Source organism: Prionailurus viverrinus, chromosome X (assembly GCF_022837055.1).
Source record: "Prionailurus viverrinus isolate Anna chromosome X, UM_Priviv_1.0, whole genome shotgun sequence".
Taxonomy (NCBI): Eukaryota; Metazoa; Chordata; class Mammalia; order Carnivora; family Felidae; genus Prionailurus; species Prionailurus viverrinus.
Genome location: NC_062579.1, coordinates 80,538,863 through 80,566,079, shown reverse-complemented (window position 1 = coordinate 80,566,079; position 27,217 = coordinate 80,538,863). Strand labels below are relative to the sequence as shown.

The 27,217-nt window shown below is 36.7% G+C and overlaps 1 protein-coding gene across 2 annotated transcripts in view; it reads left to right on the top strand.

The window, feature by feature from the left end:
- The window catches only part of NUP62CL (nucleoporin 62 C-terminal like), a 79,870-nt gene that overhangs the window by 7,348 nt on the left and 45,305 nt on the right, over positions 1-27,217 (top strand). For both annotated transcript variants that reach the window (XM_047845012.1, XM_047845011.1), the window contains exon 2: positions 26,039-26,143. In XM_047845012.1, the coding sequence (XP_047700968.1) occupies positions 26,086-26,143 (58 nt within the window). In that variant the 5' untranslated portion in view covers positions 26,039-26,085. The remainder of the gene's footprint in view (positions 1-26,038; positions 26,144-27,217) is intronic.

Below are 27,217 nucleotides of genomic sequence, written 5' to 3'. Positions count from 1 at the left end.
AGGAGTTTCAGATTCTTTTATGCTATCTTTTATCTTTGCCTCTTTATATTACATAAGAGACTCAAGAACTTAAGTGGTAAAGATGTGTCCTGAAATGACCTACCATAATTTGTTGACTCCATTCGGTTTTCCTATTACCCAGAACACTCCTAGGATCAATAAATGATGATAGGTAGTACACAGAGAAGATAATTTTCATGCTGATAAATTAGATAGATGTGTAGTAATTATTTTTGAATTCTAATTTGAAATGCAATTTATGTTTAGTCTCAGGGCCAACTCCAAGAGTGCTGATATCTCTGATTTGCTGATCCCTCACTGACAGTGAGGAGAACCCCAGCATTATATATTGGAAAGCTTTTATATAGCACTTTACATTAAATTAAATCAGACAAGGTAATATATTTGGAGGGCCGTTTGTAAACTTATTGGTTAAAAAATATTTTGGTGGGGCACCTGGGGGGCTCAGTCGGTTAAGCGTCTGACTCTTGATTTATGCTGGGATCATGAGGTTTGTGGGTTACAGCCCTGCATCAGGCTTCGTGCTGACAGTGCGGAGCCTGCTTGAGATTCTCTCTCTGTGCCTGTGTCTCTCTCTCTCTGCCCCACCCCTGCTCTCTCTCTCTCTCTCTCTCATAAAAACAAATAAATAAAACATTTTTTAAAATAAAAAAAATGGTTACTCATTTAGTGGAACTGTCTGAATTGTAGAGGTAAGGAAACTGAGGTTCCAGTGCATTTAAGTAACTAGCATAGTCTGATGGGCAGCAACACTCACTGCATACTTTTCTTTCTATCCAGTTGTTGCGGAAATCAGTAAGCCCCATTTAGATCGGACTGCCAGGCAGGGAGTGTCTTCCCATTTCTAAGAACCTTTTCAGTGAGCTCTGATGATTTCTTTGGGCCTAATGGGTTTTTTTTTGCAGAAATCTTTTACCATCCAGTATTTCTTTCTTTGAACATTGTGCTTGCATTAAGACATCCAGGATTTAAAAAAAAAAAAAAAAAAGCTGGGCTCAACATAAACTGTAGTTTTGTCAACTTTCAGCTCCTATAAACAGGCAGTGTGGATGAAGAGAAATAGAGTTTGGCTTGAGGAACTCATCAATGACAGAGACAGATATCCCCACTTAAAGCCACGTATAGGGAGTACGGACTTGTTTTCCATTTTTTAATAAAGCAATGATATATACATAGGGAAGCTGAAGTGTGCTAGCTAAGATCCTGTTTGTTAAAAAGGATTGGGAACACTGATTACTTTCAGACTGTTTTAGAAGAAACATGAATTTAAGTCTGTATGTTAAAAGAAAGAATTCAAGAAAAGAAATCCATACAGGGGCACCTGGGTGGTTCAGTCAGTTAAGCGTCTGAATTTGGCTCAGGTCATGATGTTCACGGGTTCGAGCCTCACGTCGGGCTCTGTGCTGACAGCTCCGAGCCTGGAGCCTTCTTCAGATTCTGTCTCCCTCTCTCTCTGCTCCCCGCCCCCCCCCCCCAGCTCACACTCTGTTTCTCTGTCTCAAAAATAAATAAAAACATTTAAAAAAAGAAGCCCATACAAATTAATAGAATATGCAACTTCCAAGCATGGGAAAAATAAAAAGAATAAAGAAAATTCCATCAATCTAAATATGTGGACAGAGCTAAAAGATACGTATACCGTAGCAAATAAAAAAAAACAAAATAAGATGGAAGAAATAAGTCTAGGTGAGTAGTTAACAATAAATGCAAATAAATTAAGCTCACTCAGTAAGAGACTTAGATTGGATTTAAAAATTTTCAGCTTTGCTATGTATAAAACCCATACTTAAAAGGTCTCAGAAAGGTTGAAAACAAAGATATGGAACAAGATACACACCAGGCAAATGCCAACAAAAGAAAAATTGTGAGGCAACATTAATGGCAGACAAAATATTTTTTAAGGCAATTTAGTAATAGACATTTCACACTGATGAAAAGAAAAAAAGGCTCCAAGAGACTATCAACCATGAACCTATGCCCATAACAATGTAGTCTTGAAATATGTAAAACAAAAAGCAATGGGATTATGAAGAGAAATTGACAATCCCAAACAATAGGGGAGACTTTTTAAACACCTTTGTCAGAAAATGGTTAAGGAAAATAGATTGAAAAATGAAAAAGTGTAAGAATATGAAAGATTTAATATCTAAATGAGATGGAGGGGAGAGAATCTTTAATGCCAAATTCTTAGTGACAAAAAATGCATTTTTAGTCTAAATGTGATTTTTGCTTTGTTTTGTTTCTCAAATTTCTGAGTTAGGAAAAATTCAAAGGTACATGCTACATTTAACAGGGAAATTCTTAAATTACTTCCAAAAGAGTAGAAAGCTCACAAATACAAGAGGATAGGAAAAAACGTTCCACCTTTTGATAACTACCACAAAAGACTCCTTTGGCCTGCAGTGTGACATTGATGACAATACCTAAATCTGAAAGTGTTCATTTCTATTACAGTCTCAAAACCATGGTTTGAAAACAATGAAATTTTCTGTCAACATTTATAATATTATCATATAATTACATATCATACATATTTATTATCATATAATTACATATCATAAATATATAATACATATAACTATATATCGTGTAACAGTAATATATTTTTATAATATAGTTTATAATAACATAGCACTTAAAACCCCAGGAGAGTGGTACCCTTGGGAATGTAAGAGTACAGCAAAAACTCTAATAAGCCTTTCTTTCTGTGCCTTCTTGGACTGAATTACACTTGAAATTACCATTTGGGGCTTACATTTAAAAAGTTTTAAGATATGTATATGACTTAAGAATAAGCATGTCAGGGGCACCTGGGTGGCTCAGTTGGTTGAGTGTCTATTTCAGTTCAGGTCATGATCTCATGGTTTGTGAGATTGAGCCCCGTGTCTGGCTCTGTGCTGAGCATGGAGCCTGCTTGGGATTCTGTCTTTCTCTCTGCCCTTCCCCTGCTCTCACATGCATGCTCTCTTTTTCAAAACAAATAAATAAATAAACATTACAAAAAATAAGCATGTCATAACCAACACATTCAGACAAATACTGTCCTCCAGAATTACCTGTGGGTAGATGTTCACTTATATCTACGACACTAATACTACTCAAGATAACCATATTTCATCAATTTTAAGAAGTTCAATTTTTCATAGTTTAACATCTCTGAAATTGAAATGAGTCTTACTTAACAGATGATGGTGTTTTATAATCCCCTTTGGCCATGTGGCAGTTGTGATATCATAGTTGTTCCTGTATGCACTGTAATTTCAGAATATCTAGGATCAAAACTTGCATAACGGGTGGCTTGGGTGCAAACCTTGAGACAATGGGGCATCTCTTTTAACTCCTAGAAACCAGTGGTTGTGGGGAGAGAATGGTGGAGATGGTTAACCGACTCTAGTTATTAATTATGCTGAAATGAGAGACAAAAGGACACTAGTCTACACATTTGCAAAGCTGACTTGAAAGCATATAGCTAAATGGCTTTTAGTTCTCTTAATGAGTTCTTTTGCTGTATTTACTCTTACATTCCCAAGGGTACCACTCTGCTGAGGTTTTAAGTGTTAATGTTACTATAAACTATATTATACTTGCATATTATTATATATTATATCAATTGCATATATTGTATATTATATCAATAATATAATATATATTATATATTTATCATGTGAAGGTATATGATAATATCATAAATGTTGGCCAAAAAACTCATTGCTATCACCATGGTTTTGATACTGCATCAACAGTGTTCCTGGTGGCACAGAAGACATCAAAAAATTTGAGTTGAAAATTGGATTCTGAATAGTTTTTTCTTAAGATATGCGTGTTTGATTAAAATCTGTCTACGTTGAAAAGAGCTCTTTCAAAAAGTATAAAAAACTTTAAGTGATAATAAGGAATTGTGACAGGTTGGCCTTTTTTTTTCTTACTGGTGCATAAAGTAATGGGGTTCTTAACTTTGATGAAATATTTCTTGAAACTGATTTCATAGAATTGCATTTCAGAGCTATTGTTTAAAAACTGATCTTTAGACACATCCCATTTTATAAATCTTGACTTGGGTAGAATTATAAGTACACAATGATTTTTCCCTTAACACTTTAAAGATATTCTATCATCTTCTAGCGTTTATTGTTGCTAATGAAGAGCTTTCTGTCACCTTGGTGGTTACTCCTTACAAGATAAATCTGTTTTTTTCTCTCTGGCAATGTTCAGATTTTTTCCCTCTGTATTTAATATTCTAGTGTTTGAATATATTGTATATAGTGTGTGTGTGTGTGTGTGTGTGTGTGTGTGTGTGTGGTGGGGAGGGGTTGCCTGCTTGCAATTTTTAATCTGAGGACTCATTGTTCTTCATTTCTAGCAAACTCCTTTATTAAATTTGAGTATTGTCTCTGCCGTTTTATTTTCTTCTTCTGATATTCCTTCTGGATATATATTGAAGCTTTTCTTTTGTTTTCTTATCTCCTAATTTCTCTCTTCTTCCCCATCACTTTATCCTCCCTGTATTCTGGCAGATATCTTCTGTTCTCTCTTCCAGTTCATTGATTTTTTTTTCTTGTCAATTGGGTCTAGTCTTATCTCTGGAGCCTTTTAATTTCTTTTTAAATTTCTTTTATTATTATTTTTTAATTTTTATTTAATTCATTTTTTTAATTTACATCCAAGTTAGTTAACATATAGTGCAATAATGATTTCAGGAGTAGATTCCTTAATGCCCCTTACCATTTAGCCCATCCCCCCTCCCAAACCCCTCCAGTAACCCTCTGTTCTCCATATTTAAGAGTCTCATATGTTTTTGTCCCCCTCCCTGTTTTTATATTATTTTTGCTTCCCTTCCCTATGTTCATCTGTTTTGTATCTTAAAGCCCTCATATGAACGAAGTCATATGATATTTGTCTTTCTCTGACTAATTTTGCTTAGCATAATACCCTCTAGTTCCATCCATGTAGTTGCGAATGGCAAGATTTCATTCTTTTTGATTGCCGAGTAATATATATGTATATACTACATCTTCTTTATCTATTCATCCATTGATGGACATTTGGGCTCTTTCCATACTTTGAGGAACCTTTTAATTTCTAATAGTGATAACCATTTCTTAGATTCTCCTTGGTTCTTTTTCACATTTACTTGTTTGTTTTATGGATATTATTTGTTTCTTGAGCTCTTTATAAACATATTTTAATGTGGCATTCATATTTCTTTATTATCTCTAATTCCTTGAATGACAATTCTGTCATTTTTTCAGGTCTGTAGACTGCTTTCTTGGATGTTTTATAATTCTTGTCTAGGAGTTAATTTTCTGGGGGCTTTTTCTGACCCTATGTGACCTAGGAAGTGGGGACACCTCTTTCCTGAGGACATGAGCAACCTACTTGGATCCTGAAGGTTTCATGAACTCCTAATCAGTTTTTATGTTAGCATTTTAGCTTAAAGTTTCTACTCCATAAAGGCAAATTGAATTTAAGCCATCTATGGATATCTTCTTTACCTGCTTGGGGTTTCTGCATGTTCCCATCACCTTTTCCATTTCCTTAAATCTCTTTCCCAGATTGAAGCTTCATTAGGCCTCTTGATTGGGGAGCCTTACCCTGGTGGCCCCAGATCATACCCATAATCCATCTTATTTACAACTGTTAAGGCACATATATCATTCAGGTCTCCCACTTGGGCTAATGAAGCAGCTTCAGCTTCTGCTTATAGAAAAGAATTCCTTCTCTATCTGGCACCTGAAAAATTACCTTCTTTCTTCAAAAAGTCTGCTTTGTACTTTTGAAAGTGTTTTTATGAAGTACCTTTTAACTGATATTTCTAGGAGTTTGGAGTATGTGAGAGTGATTCCTGTGTGGCTTCTATCCACCATCTTGACTTGAAGGTCTCATTGAGATCTCTGAAGTTGGTTTTCTTCCATTCCTCTCTTACCCCCATATAGGGTTTGGAGTCAGAAGTGGGTTTATTTAATTCTGGAGGAACCGGTACCTGTATAGGTATGTTCACCTTGGGCTCTGCAGATAATAGCCACTACTTCAGCTACAGGGTTTACTTTCTCTACACCTGGTCCAAGAGGGTTTAAGTTTGGGACTCCATCCCAACCAGTTATAAATAAGGACATCTTCTACTGGCCTGTTCTCATTCAGCAACGCAGCTCCAGCTCCACAGACTAAAGGATTCAGCTTTGGTATACCATTTATATCAACGTCTGCTCCAGAAGGAACTGAGTTTTCTGTAGGGTAAGAGCAGTACTGTTTGATTCTTTTAGTGGCTACACAGGCAATTAGACAAACTTACCATTTAGAGTATGGAAAGGCTAAACAAATGGTATAGCATTTCTAAGTCAACTATTTGGAATTCTGCCACTCATTCCCAAGATAGTCTTATAAATTGAAGCCATCTGAGATTTTAAGGTACAAGGCACATTGAATTCTGATCTGTGATTTCCCTTCATTTTATGTGAGCCATAGGAGGGGTAGCCACTGAGTTTTGGACATATATCATCTTGTAATTAGGCTACTTGCTTATTAACTCTCTCTCTCTCTCTCTCTCTCTCTCTCTCTCGATCTTTATCTATTGATCATTGTAATGACCTTGAGTATACATTCTTTCCTCCTGCATTTCAAAATTTTAAAGAGAGCATTCTTTTAGTGCCTTTTCTGTCAATCCAGATGGATCCAGCCATTTCTTTCAGTAGCATGTGGTGGTCCAATGAAAGCTGGGGTATTCTCTCTAGAAATCTCCTCAATTCTGTTAGTCATGTAATAACTTGTAATATTTGGTTATCTTTCCTTCTGTAGTGAGATGAAAACGTGTAGAACAAAATCTCGTAAACTGTTCATACTTAAAACCTAATTTGACAGGAGCTATGTTATCTAGCTACCATTTAATGTGCCAGAGAATTATTATGTGATTTTTTTCCTTTTTCTGTTTGGAGTAAATGCACCAAAATTAAACCTGGGCAACACCTGCTTTCAACAACCTGCAAGTGATTATAGGGGCTTTGGGGCTGGGTACCAGCACTCTTACTAATTCTTTAACAAGCAGTGTTCCTTCACACTGGGTGACAGCATCCAGCCTTTTGCTTTCGGCTCTGCTACCACCTCTGCTGCTCAGTCTGCAACTGCCACAGGGTTCTTGTTCCTCAGTGGAAAGAAAGTACACTTCAGACTGGGAGGGCCAGTTTCAATACTGTCTCAGCAATGGAGAATGCAGCTCAACCAATAGCATTTGCAGGATTACCCCTCACTCCTACTGCTCAGCATCTAGCAGAACAGTTGCTACACAACCAACTGTTCCTTTCAGCCTTGGTGGAGAGCCTGCAGGAAAGGTTTGAACTCCGCTCTCCAACAGAGAAGCACGGTATTCAAGATTGATTTCCAGGGGCACCTGGGTGGTTTAGTTGGTTAAGTGTCTGACTCTTGATTTCAGCTCAGGTCATGGATCATGAGATTGAGCCCCACATGGGGCTCTGTGCTGACAGCGCAGAGCCTGCTTGGGATTCTCTCTTTCTCTCTCTCTCTCTCTCTCTCTCTCTCTCTTTCTCTCTTTCTCTGCCCCTCCCCAGCTTATTCTGTCTCAAAAATAAATAAATTTTTTTAAAAAAAGATTGATTTTGAGATTCTTTTTTTTAATGTTTATTTTTGAGAGAGAGAGAGAGAGAGAGAGAGAGAGACCAAGCACGAGTGGGGGAGGGGCAGAGAGAGAGGGAGACACAGAATTTGAGGCAGGCTCCAGGCTCTGAGATGTCAGCACAGACCCCGATTTGGGGCTCGGACCCACGAACCATGACATCATGACCTGAGCCAAAGTTGGAGGCTTAACCGACTGAGCCACCCAGGTGCCCCGAGATTCTTTTTTGATTGGTTCAAATCCAAATATTACTCACTTCTCTTGCTGGAGTTTAGTGTTATTGATAAATGTGATAGCAATTAAATCCAAACTGCTCCTTCTGGTGTTGCAGTTTTAGATTTAGAACCAAGGAATGTTTGTTTTGGAAAATGTTACAACCTTCTGGGAACCAGTAGTCTAGACAAATCTGCATTTAGTAGTGAGAATTATACTGAAAAGTTGTGATCAATTGTTTAATGTTTGTGTTTAGCAAGTATATTCTTATTTGCAGTCTGTTGATATGTTGTTTTCCATTTTGAAAATAAAACTTTTGAAATGAAACTTATCAAGAGGTACAATAGAACAGGAAAGAAAATGCTTTTGGAGTGACGTAAAAGTTTAGAGAATATTGAAATAATAATGCAACGTCAGTTCTGTGGCATGGTTAGGGAATGGTAAAATATTTTGTGTGGATTACCAGTTTCCAAATAATTAAGATTCAGTAAAATACATTTAACCTTTATTGAACATTAATGAGAAGGAATTTAGGGTCTTGCTAAGCCAAAATACAGTTAATAAGGAGTTCTGGTTTATAAACCATATAAACTTGGTTTTATTGTAAATGTAAATATTTGAGAACTTGGGAAATACACTGAGATATTAATATATTTTACTTTATAGCACATTTTATTAAATTAGATATTTATAGTAATAATTTCAGAGCTTTTTGGGAACAACCAAAAAGGAAAAATATTTTTTAAATTATAGATACATAGAAATATATAACTTATCTATAATTTGTAGTAGTGATAATACCAATTTTGATTGTTTGGTATGGCATGGTAGTACATAAAGAGATGAAGTGGAACATTAAAATAATTATGGTGCTAGAATATTTGGTCACTACCTTGGGGGACATCATTAATTTTATACAAATGAATTTTTGGTATTAGAAATAATACATATCTGTTATTTTCAAAATGTATGAAATAAATTTTTTGAGTTTTGGTTCTGTTCATTACTAGTTCTTTGACCTTGGCAAGTTATTTTAACTTCTCACTGGTTGGTTTGCTCATCTATAAGTGCTCAGCACTTACCTCATAGGGTTGTGGGGATTCAAGAAGTCCATATAGGTGAAATGCCTAGAATGCCTAGAAGTCCATATAGGTGAATGCCTAGATATTTTAGGGATGGCTCTTATATGGCTCTGAATTTATGAATTTATTCACTCTCTCTCTCTCACACACACACATAAATGCAATTACTCAATAAATAATTCAAAAAGAAGTCATCCTTGTTAGTAATTAAAGAAATGTAAATCGAGATAATGGTAATATTATTTCCACTGTTAAGCTACCAAATTAAAAAAACAAACACACAAAAAGGATAATAGCCAACATACGTAACACTGCAGAGAAATGCAGATTTTCATAAAAACAACAGTGAAACTAGTTTGTGTGTTTGTTTTTTTAATTTGGTAGCTTAACAGTGGAAATAATATTACCATTATCTTGATTTACATTTCTTTAATTACTAACAAGGATGACTTCTTTTTGAATTATTTATTGAGTAATTGCATTTATGTGTGTGTGTGTGAGAGAGAGAGGGAATAAATTTATTGTACCTTTTGCTCAGTTTTCTAATATGGTATTTATCTTTCTTGTTGATAATGTAGTTGTGGTATCTTAACCCTTTGATATTTGTGTAAGAAGTATTTCTCCCAATTTGTTTACATTTTTTTCTTAGTGTTTTATAAATATTAAAAGATTTTATTTCTTTAAATTAAGTGTTTTATTTTGCCATAATTGTAGATTCTCATGCAGTTGTAAGGAGTCATAGAGATTCCACATACCCTTTGTCCATTTTCTCCTAGTGGTAACATCTTGCATAGCTATCATACATTATCACAACCAGGATGTTGATACTGACAGTCAAGGTATGGACTAGTCCTGTCACCACAAGGATCCTTCATTTTGCCATTTCAAAGCAACCGTTGCTATAATTTTGTCATTTCAAAAATTCTGTATAAATGGGGAATCATACAATGAAATATTTTAGGGATGGCTCTTTTCACCCAGCTTAATTTTCTATAGATGCATCCAGATTGGTGTGTGTATCAGTTATTTTTATTGCTGTATACTATTCCATGATATGGACGTACAGCAGTTTGTGTAACTATTTGCCCAGGGGTGGATATCTGTTATTTCTGCTTTTTGGCTGTAATGAGTAAAGCTGCTCTGAACATTTATGTATAGGGTTTTTGTGTGTGTGAACATAAGTCTTCATTTCTCTTGGCTAAATGCCCAGGAGTACAATCGCTAGATCGTATGGTAGTTGTATATTCAGTCTTATAAGAAAGTGTCAAACTGTTTTCTAGAATGGCCATACCATTTTACATGCCCCTCAGCAAGTATGTGTGATCCAGTTTCTCTGCTCTTCACTATCATTTGGTATTATCACTATTTTTCATTTTAGCTCTTTTCGCAAATAGTGATATTACATTATGGTTTTAATTTCTATTTCCCTAAGGGCTAATGATGTTGAACATCTTTTCCTGTGCTTATTTGTCATATGTATATCCAATCTGTTCATGTCTTTTATAGTCTGATAAAAAAAAGCATTCAAAAATAGTAATGTATTATATGGGTCCTTTTTACATAGGGCTTTGGGAAATGTCAGTGGATAATAGGGTTTTACAAAAGACAGAAGTGCTATCCAATGGGCATTTTTTTCTCATTGCTAGATTTATACCTGAGTATTTCTCTTTTTTAAAGTGATTGTAAATGGTACTGTATTTTTAATTTCACATTGACTTGTTTATTGCTGGTATGTAGAAATACAATTGATTTCGTATGTTTATCTTATATCCTCTGACCTTGCTGAGCTCACTTATTCTAGGAAGTTTTTTTGTAGATTTCTTAGGATTATCTACACAGACAAGACAGTCATGTTATCTGAAAATAGGGACAGTTTCATTTCTTCCTTTCCTATCTAGGTTTTTTCCTCTTGCTTTAGTGTAGTAGCTAGAAGTTCTAATATTACATTGGATAAGAGTGATGAGAGCAAGCATCCTTTCTTTTTCCCAATCTTAGGGAGAAACATCTAGTTTCTCATTAAGTATGGTGTTAGCTGTAGTTTTTGGTAGATGCCCTTCCTCAAGTTGAAGATGTTCCCATCTATTCCTATTTTTTTTAGACTTTTACCATAACTGGGTATTGAATTTTGTAAATGCTTTTTCTTCATTAGTTGATACAGTCATGTGGATCACATTGATTTTTCAAATATTATACCAACTTTGCATCCTTGGGATAAATCCCACTTGGTCCTGGTCTATAATCCTTTCATATATTGCTGAATTCTATTTGCTTATATTTTGTTTGATTTTTTCGATTCGTTCATATTCATAAGAGAAAGTGGTGTGCAGTTTTCTTGTTTTGTATCGTCTGTCTGGTTTTGGTTAGGGTATGATACTGGCTTCATAAATTAGGTCAGGAAGTGTTTCTCCTGTTTTGTTTTCTGAAAGAAATTCTTCTTTAAATATTTGGTAGAATTCTCCAGTGAAACCATTTGGACCTGGAGATTTGTTTTTTAGGAGTTTTAAAATTATGAATTTCAAATTATGTATTTCTTATTAGTGATTTGTGGTAGTTTGTGTGTTTTTAGTTGGTCCATTTCTTTGAAATTATCAAATTTGTGGGTATAGTATTATTCTTTTGATGTCCACATGGTGTGTCATGATAAGCTGTTTCACTACTGCTATTGGTAATTTGTATCTTCTCTCTGTTTTCATTTTCAATCTCTTTTTAAAAAAAGATTATTTATTTATTTTGAGAGAGAGAGCACAAGCAGGGGGAGGAACAGAGAGAGAGAATCCCAGGCAGGCCCCAAGCTGTCAATGCGGAGCCTGATGCAGGATTCAAACTCAAAAACTGTGAGATCATGACCTGAGCTGAAATCAAGAGTCAGATGCTTAATCGACTGAAGTACCCAGGTGCCCCTTTTTTTTTAATCTTAGTAGAGGTTTGTTAATTTTATTGATGTTTCAGGAATCAACTCTGTGTCATTGATTTTTTTTTCTATTTTTGTTTTCTATTTCATTGATTTTTGCTCTTTATTATTTTCTTCTGCTTGCTTTGGGTTTATTTTGCTCTTTTAGTAGGTTTTCAGGTGGGAACATGGATGATTGATTAGAAACTTTTCTTCTGATTTTAATTTTTAAAATTGAAATATAATTGACATATTAGTTTCAGGTATACAATATAATGATTCACTCTTTGTATATATCGTGAAATGATCACCACAATAAGTCTAATTAAATTAACATCCATCACCATACACAGTTATAATTTTTTTTCTTGTGATGAGAACTTTAAAGATTTACTCTCTTAGCAACTTTCAAATATACAATACAGTATTAACTACAGTCACCATGCCGTACATCTTCTTTTCTAATGTGTACATTTACTGCTATAAATTTCCCTGCTAGCACTACTTTAACTACATCCTATGAATTTTGGTAGGGTGTATTTTCATTTTCATTTACTTCGGTGTAATTCTTATTTTTGTTGGGACTTCCTCTTTGGCCCATGAGTTATTTCAGTATGTGTTTAGTTTACAAATGTTTGGAGATTTTCCTGTTGTTTTCTGTTTTTGATTTCTGGTCCCTTTCCATTGTAGTTGGAGAATATACTATATCATTTTTATTATTTTGAATTAGTTGAAGTTTGTTTTATGGCCCCCTACAAAATCTATCTTGGTAGATGTTCCAGGGGCACTCGAAAAGAATGTGTATTCTGTTTTGTTGGGCGAAGTGTGCTATAAAGGACAATTGGATTTTGATGGTTAATGGTTTTGATGAGTTCTATATCCTTGCTGATTTTATGTCTAGTTGTTCTATCAATTGGTAAGAGAGGCGTGTGTCTTTAACTGGAATAGTGGATTTGTTTATTTCTTCTTTCACTTTTATCAGTTTTTGATTCACATATTTTGAAGCTCTGTTGTTAGTCCATATATATACAATTGCTAAGACTTATTGGGGGATTGGCTCTTTATGTAACATCATTATGTAATTATGCCCTTCTGGTAATTTTTTTCCTTTGAAGTCTACTTTATCTGATAATAATATATACATTTCTACTTATTGTTGTATAGTATCTTTTTTCCATCTTTTTATTCTCAACCTGCCACTATCATTATTTTTGAAGTGAGTTTCTTATAGACAACATACAGGTCGGTCATGGTTTTTTAATACCCTCTGTCAGTCTCACTTTTAATCAGCTTATTTAGACCGTTTACATTTTCCATAATTATTGCTATGTTAGGTCTTAAGTCTGACATTTTATTTTTTGTTTTGTTTGTATTTTTCATTCTCCTGTTTTCTGTTTCCTGCCTTCCTATTGATTACTTGAACATGTTGTAGAATTCCATTTCAGTTTAAGTATTTTTTTAATGTTTTATTTTATTTTTGAGAGAGAGAGAGAGAACATGAGCAGGGGAGTGGTGGAGAGAGAGGGAGACACAAAATCCAAGGCAGTCTCCAGGCTCTGAGCTGTCAGCACAGAGGCTGACATGGGGCTCGAACTCATGGACCGTGACATCATGACCTGAGCTGAATTGGGGCACTGAACTAACTGAGCCACCCAGGCGCCCCAACTATAGTATTTTTGAGAGTTCCTCTTTGTATAGATTTTTTAGTGGTTGCTCTAGGTAGTACATATATATGTATAATAGTCTAATTGTTATTTTACCTGTTCAAGGTATAGAAACCTTTCTCCCTGTATGTCCCTTAACCCACCCCTATTTGTAACGTAATTGTCTTAAATTATTCTATCTACATACTTTTAGAACCACATCAGGCCGGGTTATAATTTTTAACCATCAAACATAATTTTTAAAACTTACAACAAACAGGAAAACCAATTGTATTTGCCCATATTTTTGCTCTATTTGTTGTTTCTTCCTTCCTGAAGTTCCAAGATTCCTTCTGTTGTCATTTCCTTTCTGTTTAGAAGACTTCTGTAGCTGTTCATTTAAGGTGGTCTGTTGGCAACAAATTCTCTTGAGTTTTCCTCTCAATATCTTCATTTCCTATTCATTCCTGGAGGATATTTTCACTAGCTGTAGGATTGGATTCTGGGTTGGCAGTTATTTTCTTTCAGCACTTGAAAAATACAGTTATACTTCCCTCTTGCCTCCATGGTTTCTGATGAGAAATCTATCATTTAAATAGGTTTCCCCCTATAAATTAGATGCTGTTTTTCTCTTGCTGCTTTAAAGACTTTTTTTGTCTTTAGTTTTCCGAAGTGTAGTGATTTTATATGTCTTGGTGTAGACTTCTATCATCCTAGCCTCCATTTCACTGGTTCCTGTCTCTGTCTGCTCTCAAATCCTTCCGCTTAAGTTTGTGTTTGTGTTTTGGTTATTGTCTTTTTCAGTTCTCAATTTTCTGTTCAGTTCTTTATATCTTCTATTTATTTGTTGAGGTTTTATTTTCATTTCTTTTTCTTTCTTTCTCTTGGGTAAGGCTATTTTTTCTCATGTTTCAAGTGTGTTTATAATTTCTTGTTGATGCATTTTTATCACGGATGCTTTCAAATCTTTGATCATTAATTCTAACGTTTCTGTCATCTTGCTAATGTCATTTTTCATTCAGTTTGAGACCTTCCTCATTCTTGGTAGGATGGGTGTTTAATTGAAACCTGGACATTTTCATATTATGTTATGAGACACTGAATCTGATTTAAGGCTTTTTTTTTCTTTGCTTTAGCTGGTTTTATTTGACATTGCTCTAACAGGGGAATAGAGGGGTGCTGCTTCGTTACCATAAGGTAGGAGTAAAACTTCATTTTCCCTGTTGGTCTCCATTGCTGCCCAAGGCAGGGGTCTCCTAATTACTGGTGGGCAATGGTGGAACATCCTGCCACGTCACTGTGAGGAGAGGGTTCACAAACTGCTGGCAGAGATGAAGAACCTGGCTCCCTACTTGACCTTCTCTAATACCATTCTGACACAGCTATTGGGACACCTCATTACAGTCTCACATGGGTAGAAGTTTAGGCTCCTCACTTAGTGTTTGCTAGGATAGGTAGGAAGTAGGGCCACAGTTTTTTATGTGGCGTTTGGTTATACTAGAGTGGTTATTGTCTAAAAGATTTCTGTCTTATTAGTCTGCCCCTTTCCTTGTCTTTCGTCTACAGAGCAGGCTTTTATTGGGGCTTTTATGTGGGGAGTGGGGAGTGGTCTATATCCATTGGTATTTCTGGGCTGCTAGCCTATTCAACTCCAAGCCTGGGAAATACAAGGCAAAAAGAAAACTTGTGGAACTCACCATCATATCATTCCTTGGGTCTCAGGATCCTTTTCTGGTTTGCCTTCTTCTCACCACTTTTTAGGGTCTTCTTATGTTTGTTTTATATATAATATTTAGTTGAATAAGTGGTTTTTACTTGAGTAAGGAAAAGGACCTGCATCCCATTTTCCTGGAAAGGAAGTCCCAAAGAATTTAATTTTTATATTGTCACATCTCTTATTCTTCTGAGTTTCTCTCTCTGGACAAATAGGCCTTTTCCGCCTCAAGATCCTTAAATTTTGTAGTTTTATTACAGTTTATATTTTTAGGAATCTTATTTTTTTCTAAGTGATTAGTGAGTTCAACCATTATACTTCATTAAATAGCCATTCTTTTCCTATTGATTTGAGATGCTGACTTCCACATACAGCAAATTATTATATACGATTAGTTCTGCTTCTGGACTTCCTATTCTGTTCTATTGATTTGCCCTTTATTGTTCTAATATCACCATTTTAGTTATCGTAGCAGGCCCCACTATCTTGTAGCGTAAGTCTACCTTTCCCAATTCTGTTGAAAACATTCTTGGCTATTTTCTATGGCCAACAACTTGTTAAAATAGTTGGCATTTTCTTATGTTTCTTAAATATCAAGGAATTAAGGCTGGTTTGGGTATCCTTATAGCACTGGATGGAGAAAATTATATTGAACCCTTCCTCTAGTCCAGTGGTTCTCAGCTGGAGATGACTTGTCCCCTCTCCTAGTGGATATTTAGCAATGCCTGAAGACATTTTTGGCTGTTGAGACTGGGGAGGTACTACTGGCATCTAGTGGGTAGAGCCCGGGGATGCTGCTTTTGACCTTGATTGACCTTGAAAATAAAAGAGCCAGTTTTTTTGCTAGCAAAATGGGTTTGTTTGAATAGAGGAGGAATTGCAATTTGGGACAAGCAAGCTACAGCAAAACCATAGGCAAGTCTGGAGAACAAAGGAGAAAAAAGCTGTTTTAGAGAAAAGGGGGGAGTTGGGAGGGACTGTTGTAAACAAGAAGTCCACTGGAGTAAATTGGGTGTTTGAAGTGTAGTGGCTTTTCTTTGGCTGTGTTGTGACAGTCTCTCATTGGCTGGGCTGTTGCCAAGCAAGGAGAAGATCTTCCTTCTGCTGGCTTAGTAAAACAGTCTTTTTCCTATTGGGCCTGCAAAGGGCTGCAAGTGGTATGGTGTGAGAGCTCCCTCTTCTGGCCTCCTAACCCCATTTTAAATGAAGTTTCCTTTATTCAGAGTCACACTGCAAAATATCCTGCAGTGCACATAAAAGAAAATCTCGTGTCCCCTACACTCAACACTTCTGACACCAAATATGGGGGGGGGGGTGGGGTTCTTCCCACACCAACGAATTCTCCAACTCTCTGGACACCAGCTGGGTTCCCTACATTCAGTTATGATCCTCATTACCTGGAGTTACCACAGACCAAATATTTCAAGGGCTTAGTCCCACGGAACTGACCACTACTTCAGATACCAATTGTGAGTCCTAGGTTGTCACGTGTACTTCTGACCTACTGCCCAGAAGTTGGGGATTCCCATGACTCCCTCCTTGGGTTGATAATTTGCTAGAACAGCTCACAGAACACTGGAAAACACTTTACTTACAGCTACTGGTTTATTATAAATGATACAACATAGGAAATAGGGGAAGGTATGGGGGGGGAGGCCCAGATCTTCCTTGTCTTCTCCAGGTGTTGTCACCCTTTTAGCAACCTCCATGTGTTCACTAACTTGGAATATCTCCATACCCCTTCATTTAGGGTTTCAATGGAGGTTCTATTATGTAGGCGTGATTGATTCAATAATCAGCCAATGATGATTGAACTCCATCTTCAGCCCCTCCCATTTCCAGAGGTGAGAAGGTGGCGTAAAAGTAAAAGTTCTAACGCTGCAGTCGGTTGGTTTCTCTGGCAACCAGCTGCTCATCATTAAGGGCTCTTTAAAGTTCACCTCATTAAGGGGCACCTGGGTGGTTCAGTTGATTTAGCATCTGACTTCAACTCAGGTCATGATCTCAGAGTTCGTGGGTCTGAGCCCAGCGTCGGGCTCTGTGCTGACAACTCAGAGCCTGGATCCTCCTTACGATTCTGTGCCTCCCTCTCTTTCTGCTCCTCCCCCACTCACACTTCGTCTCTCTCAAAAATAAATAAACATTAAAAGATAAAAATAAAGTTCACCTCATTAATGTAGATCAAGTGTAGTTGTATAGGCCTGGTAATAAATAACCAGGGGGTCCTTTCACCTATATTACTTCTGGAGCTATTTCATGAACTGGGGACAAAAACCAAATATTATAATGAAAGATGTTTCTATCACTTTTATCACTTAGGAAATTACAAGGGTTTTAGGATCTGTCCAGGAAAGGGGACACAGACCAAATGTACATTTCTTTTTTTAAAAAAATGTTTATTTAATTTATTTTGAGAGAGCACGTGAGCAGGGATAGGGGTGGGGGATGCAGCGCAGAGAGAGGAGAATCCCAAGCAGGCTCAGTGCTGTCAGCACAGAGCCTGATGCAGGGCTCCAACCAACAGATCATGACCTGACCTGAAATCGAGAGTTAGATGCTCAACCAACAGAGCCACCCAGGCACCTCTGTACATTTCTTATTATATCTCAGCATGGGCTAGTCTTCCACAGTGAAGAATTACCTGGCCCCAAATGTCAGTGATGCCACATTGAAAAACCCTGATCTAGTTCTATGATTAGGAAAATAAGACTGTCTTAAATCCTTTTTTATTTAAGAGTAGGACTCCTATAACTTAAAAGCAAATCATATTAGACAGTATTTTCTTCCTTAGTTACCTCTGGGTATGTGATTTAAGGTCAGGCCCTGAAATTATGCCAGTGCCTGAGACAAAAGATTAGGATTTTTAAATATTGGCATATATCAAGTGCAATTTAAATTAGTACTAGTGAAGAAGTTTCAGTAATATGGCCAGGTGTAAATACAAAACTCAATAGTGTTCCCATGTTTAAGCAATAGTAGTTGGGAAATACATTTAATGGGAAAAGGTCCCATTAACAATTTCAACCAAAAATTCAAAATGTCCAGCAATAAACATTTGAAATGTGCATGACCTATTTGAAGATAACTCCAAAATTCTACTGAGGAATATAATAGAAGACATGAATAAGTGAAGAGACCCACTGAATGCACGGACTCGATATATAAAAATGTCATGTATCTCCAAATTAACCTACACATTTAATGTAATTCTTATAAAACCACAATGGGAATTGTTAAAAAACAAAACTCAACCGAGTAAAATTTGAAGAGGTAATTGGCATTTTAAGCGATTCATGAATTGGGCAACATCCCATCTAGCAAGTAGAGAGATTTTTCAAGAAATTATACAAAATGGAAGGTTTTTATGGGAAGGAGGGTGGGGCAAGAAGTTATTAGCAAAAGAAAAGAAAGGATTGTTTCTGGCTGCGTGTCTTTTGTCTGCAAGGGAACAGCAGGGTTTTTTTGTTTGCTTGTTTGTTTTATCATGCAGATTACCTCCCTAGTACTGATCAGGAAATTTCAGATTGATTTTTAAAAGGTCACCTTTCTGGAATAGGTTGAAACTATAATGATGTTGTGGTTTCCTGTGGTGGGGGACAAATGACTCCCAAATTGGGCTTTTTTTAAATAGAAATTTGGAGAGAGGGAAAGGAAAGAGGGACTTGACTAGAGTCTAAAGTTTAAATGGGGGAATAAATGCATGAGACTAGTCAAGTCTTTTGTTTTTTAAGGAAAAGTAATGATGGAGTACATGTAGGAAAATACATGAAAATGTATGTTAAGTTTATTCTCTTCCTGTAAATTTAAAACATTGTGTAATATAAAAGCACATGACTTCTAGTGCTATAATTGAAATTTTCTTGTGGAACAGTGATAGAAAAATTAGTGAAAAATTTTAAAGTATAGAAATAAATCTGGGTCTATGAAGATGACATTTTCAAATCTGTGGGGAGAGAGGATGGGGTAGTGAGTAAATGAATTGCAGTACCTGACTAGCCAGGTGATTTGGGGGATTTTTTGCCTAAAAAGATTGTTGAAAAGAAAACCACAGGTCCAAAATGGTGTCACTTAGGTTAAGACCCCAAATCAATAAGCCAGGGCTTAATACCTAATCTAACTGCTGTGTCAACCTCCCCCGGAAATATTAAGTCTTAACTGGTCAGTCAGGAATTTTCTGATAAGCACTGGTGAGGTTATCTGTCACTTGGGCCCTCTACATCCCCCAAAAGAAGATGAGCTCATCTGCATAATAAGATCCCCTGCTCTTCCCCCTAAAAGAAGGTGATCTTGTATAATTCCCACGAGCTAGATGAGATACTGCCCGATTCATGAATCATTTAATAAAGTCAGTTAGATCTTCAGATTTACTCTGTTGAATTTTGTTGTTGGTTTTTTTTTAACAAGATCAACCAAAAGAAATACTAGGTGAATTAAAGGTAGAAAATGAAATCATAAACATTTAAAAAATGCAGATAAATATGACAATATGTAAACAGTATTTCTTGGGTTGGGGAAAGGACTTTTATTTATATATAATTTAAAAATATGTAGTATATTCAGGCAAATGGTTCCAAAAGAAAACTATAAATAGTTGCCCATCTACCCTGTATTACCCCCACCTCCTCTACTCCCTGGATTCAGCTGACCACTGTAATTGTATATATCCTTTCAGAATTTATTCATGGATTTGCTAGCAAATAAAAAAATATATTCTTAGCCTTCTACCTTTATTTTTTCTACATAAATGATAGTATACACAGTGTTCTATGCCTTCCTTTTTAAACTTATAAACTTTATAAACTTACTTTAAACATTTTGGGGATCTTTTCACATCAATCAGTATATGGATAGCTCCCTCAGTATTTTTTTTTAAGTTTTATTTATTTATTTTGAGAGAGAGAGAGAGAGAGAGAGAGAGTGCACATGCACGCGTTGGGGAGGGGCAGAGAGAGAGAGAGAGAGAGAGGGAATCACAAGCAGATTCTGTGCTGTCAGTACAGAGCCTGACGTGGGGCTCAAACTCACAAACCATGAGATCAGGACCTGAGCCTAAACCAAGAAGCAGATGCTTAACTGACTGAGGGTGCTCCTCTCTCAGTATTTTTTGTAGCATCATAGAATTCCATTGTCTAGATGTGCTATAATTTATTTAGTCCCTTGCTGATGGGCATTTAGGTTGTTTCTTCATTTGCTAATACAGTGGATGAAATGGCTATCATTTTACATGTCATTTTACAGGTGTGCAAGTACATCTTTGCAGATAAATTTTGAGAAGAAGTATTATTGGTTCAAAAGATAGATTCATTTGGAATTTTTAAAACATTGGCCACTTGTTGGGGCACCTGGGTGGCTCAGTTGGTTAGGCATCCAACTTCGGCTTGGGTCATGATCTCATGGTTTGTGAGTTTGAGCCCCACGGGGGGCTCTGTGTTGACAGCTCACAGCCTTGAGCCTGCTTCGGGTTCTATGTTTCTCTCTCTCTCTGCCCTTCCCCTGCTTGCACTCTGTCTCTCTGTGTCTCTCAAAAATAAATAAACATTTAAAAAAATTAAAAAAACAAAAACACAAAAAAATTGGCCAATTGTTTTCCATAGGGGTTATACCAATTTACACTCCCATTAGGAACCTCAGAGGCTGCTTGTTTGTCCACAGTGTCCTTAACAGAGTGTATTACTAGGTTTTTTTTTTTTTTTTTAATTTCTTTCCATCTGTCTGGTGAAATTGTTCTCAATAGTTATAATTTGTGATTTTCTCCTAAAAATGAAGTTGATGGGGCGCCTGGGTGGCTCAGTCGGTTGAGCATCCAGCTTCGGCTCGGGTCATGATCTCACGGTTTGTGAGTTCCTTCAAGCCCAGCGTCGGGCTCTGTGATAACAGCTCAGAGCCTGGAGCCTGTTTCAGATTCTGTGTCTCCCTCTCTCTCTGCTCCTTCCCTGCTCATGCTCTGTCTCTCTCTCTCTCTTTCTCTCTCTCTCTCTCTCTCTCTTTCTCTCAAAAATAAATAAACATTGAAAAAATAAAAAATAAAATAAAAAATAAAAGTGAGGTTGAACACCTTTTATATGTTTAAGAGGGAAAGCCTTTTGAAACATAATATGGAGATATAAACCATAAAGGAAAAAACATGATGGAAATATTTGACTACATAAAAAACAAAAACAAAATCAAGAAACAAATGACAAACTGGGGCTGGGAAATTTTTGCAACACTTGACTAAATAGCCTTGATACACACTTCAATAATAAGACAGTACTCTTAATGAGAAAATGAGTAGATGACATGAACGGGCAATTTCAAATGAGGAAATTAAAGTAGCCATTAAGCTCATAATAAAAATTTAGCCTCACCTGTCGGTAATGAATTATAAATATTAAAACACCTTTGCTGTAAAATTGATCATCTCTTTAAAAGTATACTATATGCGTGCTTCTTCTAAATGAAACATGGGGATTTTCCACAGTACACATTTTAAATAGTCAAAGGTATGTGGTAATGTTCCCAATTCCTCCCCAGCATCTGCCTGTCCTCTTCACCCTCAAAGGCGCTAGATCTTTTGGATAGCAGGATCTTACGCTATATATTGCCACAAGTTGCTCAGCAGTTGGATGTAGGCAACAACAGACTCAAGTACAATTACTTATTGAGTACTTTCTCCTTTTGAAGAGGAAATAGAATGTGTGTAATTGTATATTGGAATCTGGAAAAAGTGAGTTCAGTTCAGCAGAAGCTTTAATTGAGCACTTACTACCATGTGCCATGTACAATGATCTAGAATGAGGATGAAAAAGATAAACTTTGTTTTTGGTTAACCAGTGAATTTCATTTGTGTCTTTATGTACTTAATTTCTTTAGCTTTATTTTTTCTTAATTTTTTTAATGTTTATTATATTTGAGAGAGAGAGACAGAGAGCAAGCAGGGGAGGGTCAGAGAGAGAGAAGCAGTCTCCAGGCTCTGAGCTGCCTGCCAGCACAGAGCCCGATCGATGCAGGGCTCGAACTCACAGACCGCAAGATCATGACCTGAGCTGAAGTCGGCCACTTAACCGACTGAGCCACCAGGCGCCCTAGCTTTATTTTTTTATATACTTTTTTATTTGAAATTTTATTTTATTTATTTTTTATTTGAAATTTTAAAGCAAGAGGCAGGTAATCTGTTTTCTGAAACTATCCCAGACTTCTTTTTTATTATTTTTTCAGTTTTATTATTATTTAATTCACATGCTGTGTAATTTACCCATTTAAAATGTACAATTGATTACTTTTTCGTATATTTACTGCATTGTGCAGTCATTACCGCAGTTTTAGAATATTTTCATCACCCTTTAAAGAAACTCTATACCCATGAGCAGACACGATCCATTCCTCCCTTCTGCCAGTCCCTGACAACCACTAATCTGCTTTCTGGCTCTAGATTCCCCTATTCTGGACATTTCATACAAAAGGAATCATAAAATATGTGATCTTTTGTGATTAGCTTCTTTTATTCAGCATAAATTTTTAAGGGCTCATCCATGTTTTAGCATATTATCAGTGCTCCTTTTCCTTTTTATGGCCAAATAAAATTCCATTGTATGGATGTACCATATTTTGTTCATCCATTCGTCAGTTGATGTTCATTTGTGTTGTTTCCACATTTTGCCAATTATGAAAAATGCTGCTATGAACATTCACATACATGTTTTTGTGTGGATATATGTTTTCATTTCTTTTGTGTAGGTACCTAGGAATGGAATTATTGGATCATATGGTAAGTCTATGCTTAACACATTGAAGAAGTGTGAGGCAGCTTTCCAGAGTGGCTGTACCATTTTACATTCCCACCAGCATTGTATGAGGTTTCCAATTTCTCCTCATCCTCACTGACACTTGATTTTATCTGACTTTTTGATTTATAGCCATTTTAGTCCATTTGAAGTGGAATCTCATTGTGGTTTTGATTTTCAATTCCCCAATGACTAATGACAGTGAATTTGTTTTCATGTGTTAGATGGCCATTTGGATCAGCAACTTTGTATCTTTCTGACCATTCTTTTGTAGTCACATCTCCCACTGCCCACAGCCTGGAAATAATCTCTATTTTTAAGGATTTATGTCATTAGATTTTGCTTACCTGGATAATCCAGGATAATCTCCCTATCTCAAGGTACTAAACCTTAATCACATCTATAAAGACCTTTTTGTCACGTAAGGTAATATGTTTGTAGGCCCTGGGTATTAGGATGTGGCTATGGTTGGGGACCATTTTTCTGTCTACTACATCATCTTAACGATACTAAATCTTCTGATCCACAAACCTGAGATCTTTCCATTTATTTAGGATGTCTTTAATTTCTTACAATGATGTTTTATCTTTTCCTGGGTATAGGTCTTGTACTTTTGTTAGATTTGTTCCTAAGTATTTTTTGAGTGATTATAAGTGGAATTGCATTCTTAATTTCATTTGTGGATTGTTCATTGCTAGTATATAGAATTGGAATTCATTTTTCTTTAAAAAATTTTTTTTAATGTTTATTTATTTTTGAGAGAGAGAGACAGAGTGTTAGTGGGGGAGGGCAGAGAGAGAAGGGAGACACTGAATCTGAAACAGGCTGCAGGCTCTGAGCTGTCTGCAGCATAGAGCCTGACATGGGGCTTGAACTCATGAACCATGAGATCATGACCTGAGCCAAAGTCAGATGCTTAACCGACTGAGCCACCCAGGTGCCCCTGTAATTCATTTTTCTATGTTGATCTTGATTCCTGCAGATTTGCTGAACTTGTTTATTGTTCTAATAGATTTTGTTTGTGGCTCCTTTAGAATTTTCTGTAATCATGATCATGTCACCTGTAAATAGATATAGGTCTATTTCTTTTTTTTTTTTTTTTATCTGGATGCCATTTATTTTGTTTTCTTGCCTAATTGTCCTGACTAGAACTTCCAATGTATTGTTGGTAAGAGCAGACATCCTTAGTTTGTTCTTCATGATAGTGGGAAAGTATGCAGTCTCTCACCATTAAATATGATATTAGCTGTGGGTTTTTCATGAATGCTCTTTATCATGTTAAAGAAATTCCCTTCGGGGCGCCTGGGTGGCGCAGTCGGTTAAGCGTCCGACTTCAGCCAGGTCACGATCTCGCGGTCCGTGAGTTCGAGCCCCGCGTCGGGCTCTGGGCTGATGGCTCGGAGCCTGGAGCCTGTTTCCGATTCTGTGTCTCCCTCTCTCTCTGCCCTTCCCCCGTTCATGCTCTGTCTCTCTCTGTCCTAAAAATAAATAAGCATTGAAAAAAAAATTAAAAAAAAAAAAAAAGAAATTCCCTTCTCTTCCTAGTTTGTTGAACCTTTTCATCATGAAGCTGTGTTCGATTTTCTCAAATGCTTTTTCTGCTTCTATTGAGAGGATCCTTTTTTTATAGCATAATTGAAGTATAATTCACATATCTTAAAATTCACCCTTTTAAAGTATTCAATTCAACGTTTCTAAAATATATTCATTGAGTGTGCAACCATTACCACTATGTAATTCCAGAATATTTTCATCACCCCAAAACAAACCGGGTACCCATTAGCAGTCAGACCTTATTACCCCCTCCTCCCAGCTCTTGGCATCCACTAGTCTACTTTCTCTCTATGGATTTGCCTATTCTGGACATTTCATATAAATGGAATCATACATTATGTGGCCTTTTGTGTCTGGCTCCTTTCACTTAGGTTACTATTTTCAAGATTCATCCAAGGTGTAGCATGTATGAGTATTAATTCTTCTGATCTCAGGAGGAGGCCTCTTCAACCTTCTCTTTCCCTAGTTACCTCTGGTAAACTAACTAGTCTACAGCCTAAATCTTGGTCTCATGAAAGTACTTGCTTCCTCTTAATTAATTTTTTTTTTTTGAGAGAGAATCTTTTGGCTTGAATTTCCTCACATTCTTTTTCAAATAAAGTCAATTCTTTTGGGGATAGCTTGGGAACTCTCTTTTTATGGGCCGCCTTTACCCTTGGGCAAAATCTTTGAAACATTGCTTTGGGCGCTGTGCAGTGACAGTTTTCTCTGATCTTGCTTATCTCTTCAGGTGTGGAAGCTCAGCCCTGCAAGTGAGCTGGGGCAAAGCAGTCAGGGTAAGGGTGATGGGGCTCCAGTATTCTCAACTTGACGTGCCTGGTGTAGAGCCTCTGCCCTATGAATGAGGGCTAACCTAAGGAAGGGAGTCCCTCTACTCTTGGCTGTACTTGCCAAGAATTTCAGCCCATTAAATCTGCTTCAACCCATTAAATCGGCGTTGGAGGTGATATGCTGGCTGCTTGCCCTCCCCAATGAAATGCTTTGTCCCTTGTTTGGGAGTCTGGGCCAGTCTTATTGGCAGCTCCTGCCTGGAGTGTGGCTTCCTTCAGGGTGAGGATGGGGTGGAGAGAAGTGGATTGTGGGTCATATGCCAGACTTTCACTGGTATTACTGAGTCTTAGCAGATTTTCTTGAGTAAATGTTCTTTATTTGCTGTATACCTGTAGGACAATTTGCCGAGATTTCAACATTTTATTATTATTTTTTTTTCTTTTTTACCAGTTATGGTTGTTTCACTGGGGAATATAGGTCCCTAGGACTTCTTATGTTGCAGCTCTGGAGGAGGATCCCCCTCTTCCATAAAGTGGAATTTCTTTGTTATGATGGTGCTAGAAGACTGGCTGTACTCAGTATTACTAATAAACTACTTTTTTTAATCAGGGTGTTATTGTGTTTTATTTATTAGATTTCAGAGTATCTGATTTTCCTTGCTCTGTTTCAGTTTCTCCATATAAATGAACCTTGTTATAATGGTGTTTTGCTTTTTAAAAATTGCTCAGTGACATATATTTCTGCTCATGACTTTGATTTTTAGGTTCGGCTTCAGCATCGACTGCTGACGCCACTACTCGTTCAAGCACCATGCTGTTTACTTCAGTGTCAGATGCTTCTACCTCCACTGTTGCTTCTGGGTTCTCATGTAAGTTACTGGTTGCAGAGAAAAGCCTGGTATTTCGCATCAGGCAACTTCGCTTAATTTGCCAATATAAGCTATGGATCTCTTGCATCTCGTAAATTATCATTATGCTTGAACCCATCTGTAACTGCTGATATCAATAGTAGCTTTGCTTAAGAACCCAGTTGTCATGGCTTTAGCTGTGAATTTTATGTTAACATGATTATTCCAGCTTAAAGTGATAATTTTAAGCATATAATTCATTAACATTGTAATGTTTTGAAACAACTTCTTGAAGCTAATGGGAATAGTAAGATGGGAGTTTTGCCAAGTATGTCTGAAAGAGAAGAAGTCTTATTATCCATGTGAATAAGATAAAATGGGAAATGAATGTTGGAGTTTTGCTATAATGTATTCTTGCAGATAGACCAGTTTTGTGGTCCTTACACTTTACCTATCAGAAGTGATGGATGACAAAAGGACCAGTTTGGGGTTTTAATTGACACCGTGTGATGTCTTGTGGCTTCTCTCCTTGAAGAGGAACATCTGGATGTGTAGAGCTGAGAAGTGGGATATTATTTATCTTGTAACCCCAACTTCTTTGCTATGTATCTTCCATTAGTACAGTAACAACAAATGTTCAGTAATTCTTTTTTTACAGGTCCATATAAACTGACTCTGCTTTCAAGATATATTCACAGTGCCATGACATTTATCATTAGACTTTGTTATTGTAACCCTAGCTGTAATAAGCCCTCCATCCCCCACCTCCCTCCCCCGCAGCCCTGTTATAGGAAGATTGTGGCCATTCCTAGGAATAAAACTTGCCAGGAAATGCTCATGCCTACTTCAGGGTGAAAAATAGTGGTCTGCCATCCCTACCCTCTTGTGAAGTTGGCATAGGTAAACATTAGTTAAAATTGCTGGTTACCACCTGAGTTGTATTTTCTACCAAGTAGACTTCCACTTTTGAGACATGACTGGGATTCTGGAAGCGTTTTGATATGTGTAAGCAATATCCTTCTCCACTACGATAGATTTTGTGAATAAGACCATGTCTGAGGTTAGAACTTATAGTTGTTGCATGAATTTGATTTT